Source organism: Pungitius pungitius, chromosome 11, assembly GCF_949316345.1.
Source record: "Pungitius pungitius chromosome 11, fPunPun2.1, whole genome shotgun sequence".
NCBI lineage: Eukaryota > Metazoa > Chordata > Actinopteri > Perciformes > Gasterosteidae > Pungitius > Pungitius pungitius.
Genome location: NC_084910.1, coordinates 19,339,626 through 19,346,794, shown reverse-complemented (window position 1 = coordinate 19,346,794; position 7,169 = coordinate 19,339,626). Strand labels below are relative to the sequence as shown.

Below are 7,169 nucleotides of genomic sequence, written 5' to 3'. Positions count from 1 at the left end.
AGTCATTTTTTATCATTATCATTATGCTGTTTGTTTGTGTATTGTGGGACTAATAAAGGAATCTCTTATCTCATCTCATCTTAGGACCAGAAAAGAGGATCACATGACTCCACTTCTCAGGTCTCCACGCTGGCTTCCTGTCGAACAACGAGTGGACTTCCACATCCTGCTGTTGGTTTATAAAGCACCGAATGGTCTTGTGCCAAAGTACCTTTCTTATCTGCGGATACCTGATGGACCTCAGGTCTTCTGGACGGGTCTACTTCCTGTTCCCAGAGTCCAAACTAAACACTGAGAAGCAGCTTCCGTTTTTTGGCTCCACATATTTGGAACAAAGTCCCAGAAAGTCCCTCATCTCCTTTAAATCAAGAATAAAGACCATTTATTAGACATTCTAAACTACACTGCACATTTTATTTTATATTTAGTGTTTTATCGTCTTTTTATTTTTTTAATGACTGTTTTCCTCTTATTTCCTTTTGTTGTGAAGGTCCTAACCGGAAATAGCCTCCTTTCGCGGGGCTTGACGCCGTTAAAATAAATGCGGAAGTTTGTCTAAAAACTGAAGTCCGTTTCGCAGCCGAAAGAGCAACAAAGCGAAGAGACGAGTTGAGCTCGCAGCTGGAAAACTTTTCTGAGGAACCGGAAGGAACCGGAGCCGTGAGTTACTGTTATTATTATTGCTCCTGTGTTTGGATCGCGAGCTTCCCGTTCCATCCGCAGGTTCTAGGCCGAAGTGAGAGTGGAGCTTCTGAGGAGAAGCCACGCGCCACACTGCGTTCGCGACCCGCTCAGTTTGCACTAAACGGCGACGCGTTCCTCCGGTAAACTCCCGGTAACCGATCGGTTGGAGCAATAAAAACTCCCGGTAACCGATCGGTGAAGGGACTAAAACTCCCGGTAATCGATCGGTTTGAGCAATAAAACCCTTTCACTTCGGCGCGCACGGTGCCGTTCGTCCGAGCGCAGTTGGGTCAGAGTCTTTTTCAGAGCGGAAACCGGGTTGAGACCAATAACCGTTCACATATGGGTCGAATAACGTTCCCGTTCTTGGGCGCAGGTCGTGACTTTGAGCTTCATTAAACTACTGGGTTGTGACCGCAGATCTGCCTGAAGTTCGGTTCCGACTCATCCGATGAGCTCGATGCGGTTTTATTAGGCGATGAAATGACTTTTAAAGGCTGCAACGTTAAACCTCCTCTCCAGCCTCAGGCCGTTGCATCATGGGACATTAATGATGACCACATGATCATTTATTTAAAATGTATTACTTATATCAGAATTGTTTTAGTGACTCGAAGTGCAAAGAAATATTTAAACAATTCACTTCATTATTTAGTAAAAGTGTTCAGTTAATCAGATGCTCTGTGAGGATCACTGTCATCTGTTTGCGGGTTGAAACGCACGCGGGTTGTGGACTGACGTCACACTGAATAAAAAGCTTTGACTAACGGAACGAGTCCGTGGGAACGTGACCAGAAACACGACGCCCTGCTGCGACTTTAAAACCAATCAATTGTTTATAATGAACAAAAGAAAATATTATGAAATCCATAGGTTTTTTTTGTGACAGGAAGTTGTCCGATAAAAGTAGGATGTGGCATGAAGATAAAGTACAAGTATGTGTGTAACTGTTTATTTTGTTCTGGTCCAGCTGCATCATGTCAGAAGTTTACTCCGCAACGACGGCCCCCAACCCACAAACATCGTGTTTCGTCATCCCGCCGGAGCTCAGGGAGAAGGTCCGCTATGGGATCAAAGCCGTCCAAGTGGTGAGTTCAAGGACGCCTCGTCCATCCCAAAACCCCTTCTGCTGCAGCAGTGTCTCTGTCCCTGATCTTACAGGCTTCCTTTGGGTCTGGGTTCGTCCACGGTGGACTGGTCTCTGCTGGAGGATGTGGGTCTGTCCACGGTGGACTGGTCTCTGCTGGAGGATGTGGGTCTGTCCACGGTGGACTGGTCTTCTCTGATTCACATGTATACCAAGTCCTCTCCTCTAGACCCACAGACACCCCCCTCCTGGTCCAACCAGGCCCCTTGTGTTAGGAGACTAGGCTGTCTCTTATTTCATTTAATGTTTTGCATAAACCGTCTTTAAGGGGACTTGTCTGTCCCTGTCCCCTGTGACCTTTCCCTGCAGAGTGGGAAGTGAAAGTGCTGCAGAGAGCAGATCTGAGGGCTGCTGTTGCATCAGTTCAGGGTGGTGATGCTGTCCTGCATCCTGCATCCGGCCTGCATGCTCCTCATGTCGGGGACCGTTGGATAAAAAGAGGATGTATTCGTACTCTTACTGCAGTAAAATACCAGAGAAACGAAAAGGATGCTTGTGTAATGGATAATAACGTAGTTGCATCCCGTGTTCACTACCTGTTGTCTTTTAGTTTGTGATTCATGGTCACATGACTGCTGGTCTCGCGTGATCAATCATGATGTCATAGTTTCCCGAGAACCTTTATTAGTGTCGGATTAAAGGAAAATGTTTATTTGTGGAGCGACTTTAATTGAGACGTTTAGAATACAGTGTTTTAATGAAGTGTGTTTTATGTTGTGTTCAAGGACTGTCAGAAATATGAAAGTCACTCTTGGCACAGTTAAGCCACTGCTTCAAAGAGCAGGAGGACAATCGTGTGCTTTTAGGCTGATTTGAGCTCCGGGTCTTGTATTCATAAGCAGAACATCAGAATTTGTGATGCATTAGAAATGGAACTTATTTACTGCCACGAGGGGGCGTGGCTGATGTCCTGTGGGGTACAGGTGCATGCTGGGAGCTCCGAGCACTGTGCAGGGTTTCTGTTATGTATTTATTGGCTGTTTATCTCCAAGAGAATTTCTACACAAAATGAAGACCTGTATTTAATTACTTTTATTCTTACAAAAATGTACAAACACTAAAGATATTTGGCTGATAATTAGAATAAACATTTAAAATCAAATCTTCTAACCAAAATAAATATATGTCTGTCCCGCTCAGCTTCTGTCCTTTGTGGCCTTCGTACTGGAGGAGACGGTCCTCAGATGCCTCAGCTGCTTCGCTCTCTACTTCTTTGAGTTTGTGAGCTGTACGGCCTTCCTCTTCACCCTGCTGCTCCTCATCCTCCTCATCACCACCCTGAAGGATCAGGTGGGCATCAGCTGCTGGCCCCAGCTGGTAAGACCTCCTTTACTCTGCTCCTCTCTTCATTGGCCATCAAGACGGAGTCATTGAGCTCATTCTGAACTCGTCTCTCGTTTACAGTTGACTGTCTGGTTTTTGATATTTATCACTAATCCCAAACGTCTGAAACACTCACTGATTTATATGTCGTAACTAAGATGCGAGAAAAAGTGAAAACATTTTTGACTTTGCGTTTCAAATGGAAGCCGTTGCTTTTCTACTGAAACATTTGGGGGGGGGTGCAGCAGCCTGAACCCTTTTCGCTTTGTGACTATGTGCTTCCTGCGCGGCACGTCAGGCTGATGGCCGTCACCAAGAAGCTCTGCAAGTCACAAAACCAAACCTGATTATGAAGAATAATAGCAGCGCAGCGCTCATGGGTGGATGTCCTTGAGGCTGTGCGAGGACTTCCACACCCCAGAGTGTCCACCTTGGCAGCTCCACGCCACTCTGACCCGAGCCCCCGAGGGGAGGAGCTGCGCATCCCTGATTGGCTGCCCGCAGCTCTGACAGCGCCTGAACAGCTCCATCAGGCTGCGGCCGCGGACCAAAGCGCAATCTTTGTCCGACTCGTCCACCGACACCACGATGCAGAAGCTCTCGTCCGGCCGGGAGGAGCTCACTGGGGCTCCTGTGTTGGCCTGTGGATGCTGTTACCATGGAGACAGGAAAAGAACACTTGTGATAAAATGCTAGTCATTTTTGAATAAATAATTATGATATACAAAAGCTTCCATTCCCTCTGGAAATACTCCAAAGAAGTTAATAAATGATTCCTGATAAATATTTAAATAATAATATTTTTTTTAATATTTAAAAAAAAAAAAAAGCCCCATAAAAGGTAAAAACCTATCAATAATAACAATTTAGTACCGCGTTGATAGAAATAGAAAACTTGCCACTTATAAATGAAATAAAACCCTGTTTTACCTGCGTCCTGCTCCTCTTCGGAGCGCTCGGTGACGCGTCGGCGCCGCCCGGCTCTCCGCTAGCCGCCGCCCGGGGGAACACCGACGGCACGGCGGCGCTCTTCAGCACCGGCCTGGGCGCCACGTTCAGGATCCGCGCGCGGAAGTCCTCCTCGTAGTCTTCGGGCTGGAAGTGCAGGCTGCAGACGCGCACGCCGCCGTACCGGGACGCCGGGGTGTGCTCGTCCAGCCGCGGGCTCCGGATGGCGTTGAGCCACGCGCGGCATCGCTGCGGGTCCCTCGTCGGTAAACCGTGGAAGACAACGCCCATAGACCGGGCCTCGTCGTAGCCTTTACACCCGGGAACGCAGCACCTCCACGGCATCGCTGCGGCACCCAACGCTCTCTGAACAACGGACCATTCGAAATAGTAAATGCTACATCGCCACTGTGGCCGCAGAATGTTTATATGTGTACGAAATACTGGGAAAAGACAGGACTCTAGCTACTTCCGGTTGTGTTCTTCTTCTACTGACAACTCCAGTCGATTGTATGGCGCGAGGTGTAAGGCTGCCCCCACAGGCGGCGAACGGCATTACGTTCACTGGTTGAGAAGTACTCTAATAGCACAGTAAATAAACACTGTTACAAGTCCTCTATTCAAAGTAAGGATAACATCAAATATACTGTATAAAAGTACAGATAATCAGAAAACGTTTATTGCCATAATATGTCAGATATACAAGGCATTTGACTTTGGTGCATGATGGCAGACAGTACGACAATGACAACAGACAACGTAGTGCAGAAATAAGATAAAAATATAATGAAATATATGCTATGGATTAGTCAAGATAAAAATAAAGTACACCAGCTTTGCAGAAATAAACATATTTTGTAATCTACTTTTTTCAGTCATGGAATGACTTCATATTCTGTTGTTAATTTATTACTTGATTATATTTGATTTATTTTAATAATTCAAGTCTACATATCTAATTCATTAAACCATATTAAATGATTGTAGTGGAGAAAAGCCAAACTATGACTGAAAAGTGGAAATCATTTTACTTTTTATCGTCCTTATTCATTTTTGCACAAGTGTTGTGCTTCCTTAAGTTTAGTAAAAATGTGAAATACTTAAATTACTAATACTAACATTGTCATTTTCGAGTTTTTGTGACTATTTCATATTTGATTTAAGGACCGTAAAATGTTTTATTTAATCAGAGGTTAAGCCGGGCTAGCGGTCTCCTGTCTTTATGCTAAGCTAACAGTGTGTTTACTCGGTAAACAAAGGCTTCTTCTCCTGCAGGACTTTGTGTACACCGGAGTCATCGCGGCGACGTTCTTGGTCTCCTCCGCCGTCTTTGCCTTCAGCCACAGTGACTCCACTGCAGAGAAAAGTGCTGTCGTAAGGAAACTCCTCCTTTCCTCTCCTTCCTCTTACGGTTACCTCCCCTTGGTACTTCACTACCTCCCCCATTTCCTCTCCTTCCTCACGTCTCCTCCTCCCTTACCATGTGTCGTTTCCTCCTCCCTTATGTCATTTCATCCCCTCCCTTACCTCCCCATGTCTCTTTCTTACATCTCCTTCTCTTGCAGGCGTTCGGGTTCTTGGCGTCGCTGATGTTCGTCGTCGACATCGTCCTCTTCTGGAGGAAAAACGGTTTTCCTTTCCGTGGGAACGGGAAGTCTGAGCCTGTGCCCACCACCGCCCCCGACGCCAACGAAGCAGGAACGGAAGCCAACCAGGAGAGGGAGAAGCTCAACGTGCAGACAAGCAATTAAATCCAAATCGACACAGACCATTTCACGCACTATCGCTTTAAGGCGTGGACAGGAGGCGGAGCTTCGGCAACCTGGTGTCCATTTTTAAAGTTCATTCGTTCCCTTTTTATCAGTCTGTAGTCGTCATTCCCCACAGCCGAGGTCCTCAATAGAATCAATCTGTCAATCGTGGCACAGAGCTGCTGCGGTTTGTTCTTAAAGAGACAGTACGCAGTTCTTTAAGAACATGGAACCCCTCGAGTTATGGATTCATTCATTGTGGTTTCTTTTTATTTATGGATTCATTGTATTTTTTATTTTTTTTAACTATCAGGAAATGTTTAACGCTTTTTAACCAAAAATTATTACAAATACAGAATCATTGATTAAAACTGTAATTTGTTTTCAACCCTTATTGTCCTTAAATCTATGAGAAAGTGGATCATGTTTCTCGGTTTGGACCCTGAACGCCTCACAAAGTTTAGACGTGTCAAAAAATGATGGAAGTTCATTCAGAAAATACGGTTTTATTAATTTGAAAAGAATCTAATCAGTTTTATTCCAAACTCTTTATTTCCTTTACATTTAATATGAAAATGTGTCTTATCATTGAGTGACATCACTTCCTGTTTGCCTCTACATCATTTCTTGTTTCCTTTTTGGATCATTTCTAAAAAACTTTTGTATTTGTTCATATTGTGGTTGTTTTGATCAGTTTTTAATTGCTTGTTTTTTAAATTGAATGGCTTATAAACTATTGATGCCATTCTGTCAATTGTATTACATTCTGAATATAAAAATTGTAAAGAAATTATTCTGATTTTTATTTTTTTTCTCCTTTGAAAATAAATCTTAATTCACTATTGAGTTGGTTGACCTTTTCCTAAGCCTCGCCCCCACTGCAGTTTGAAAGTAACTTATTAAGTAAACAACGAAAAAACGAGGGCTTGTCACAACAAAAAAACGTTTTAACGTGTGAGTTGTGACTCCGCGTGTCCTCCGGCGCTACTTTAAACGAGGTAAAGAGGCTTTTATAAAGAACGCTTTAGAGCATCGTGAAGGACACTTGAACACTTCCCAGGAATTATCGTGAGATTTGATGGCGCTGTCTCAGGTATTCGTCCTGTGGTCCATCCCCACAAGCCCAGTAATCCCTCTGCATGGAGACCTTTAATATGTTGGTCCATCCATTAATCCCCTTATTGGGGTTTTAAAAGCTGGTTTTTCTTATGTTTATGACGTGACCATCTGATCGAGTCCAGAGAGGTTTAATACAACTGTGGTAAAATAACGGAATATTACTAGTTCTCAGAAGGGGAAAGCCATCAGTAATCAGT

At 44.4% G+C, this 7,169-nt stretch overlaps 2 protein-coding genes and 1 long non-coding RNA gene across 4 annotated transcripts; 1 reads left to right on the top strand and 2 right to left on the bottom strand.

The window, feature by feature from the left end:
• Window positions 1-493: 493 nt before the first annotated feature.
• On the top strand, window positions 494-6,503 carry cmtm6 (CKLF-like MARVEL transmembrane domain containing 6). The gene is made up of 5 exons (XM_037453934.2): window positions 494-660; window positions 1,655-1,772; window positions 2,972-3,148; window positions 5,378-5,476; window positions 5,668-6,503. The coding sequence occupies exons 2-5, from the start codon at window positions 1,662-1,664 to the stop codon at window positions 5,851-5,853; spliced, it is 573 nt and encodes a 190-aa protein (XP_037309831.2). The 5' UTR covers window positions 494-660; window positions 1,655-1,661; the 3' UTR covers window positions 5,854-6,503.
• Window positions 2,845-4,563, bottom strand: zgc:158320 (uncharacterized protein LOC780837 homolog). Of its 2 annotated transcripts, none has more exons than XM_037453932.2 (2): window positions 4,085-4,563; window positions 2,845-3,804 (listed from the first exon to the last, which is right to left on the bottom strand). In XM_037453932.2, exons 1-2 carry the CDS (start codon window positions 4,445-4,447, stop codon window positions 3,529-3,531), a joined length of 639 nt encoding a protein of 212 aa, XP_037309829.2. In that variant the 5' UTR covers window positions 4,448-4,563; the 3' UTR covers window positions 2,845-3,528. The 2 variants fall into 2 exon arrangements, with proteins under 2 accessions (XP_037309829.2, XP_062421607.1); XM_062565623.1 differs by having other exon boundaries at window positions 2,845-3,795.
• On the bottom strand, window positions 5,236-5,772 carry LOC134132883 (uncharacterized). Its single transcript, XR_009957075.1, has 2 exons — window positions 5,651-5,772; window positions 5,236-5,456 (listed from the first exon to the last, which is right to left on the bottom strand). It is a non-coding gene; the product is annotated as an uncharacterized LOC134132883 (long non-coding RNA).
• Window positions 6,504-7,169: the final 666 nt, after the last annotated feature.

What these genes read in the sequence shown, in the direction of transcription:
- cmtm6 (XM_037453934.2), top strand. Translation starts at nt 1,662, where the DNA reads ATGTCAGAAGTTTACTCCGCAACGACGGCCCCCAACCCACAAACATCG. An exon ending in GGATCAAAGCCGTCCAAGTG is followed by an intron (nt 1,773 to 2,971) that starts GTGAGTTCAAGG and finishes TGTCCCGCTCAG; the next exon opens with CTTCTGTCCTTTGTGGCCTT. An exon ending in TCAGCTGCTGGCCCCAGCTG is followed by an intron (nt 3,149 to 5,377) that starts GTAAGACCTCCT and finishes CTTCTCCTGCAG; the next exon opens with GACTTTGTGTACACCGGAGT.
- zgc:158320 (XM_037453932.2), bottom strand. Translation starts at nt 4,447, where the DNA reads ATGCCGTGGAGGTGCTGCGTTCCCGGGTGTAAAGGCTACGACGAGGCC. An exon ending in CGAAGAGGAGCAGGACGCAG is followed by an intron (nt 3,805 to 4,084) that starts GTAAAACAGGGT and finishes CCATGGTAACAG; the next exon opens with CATCCACAGGCCAACACAGG.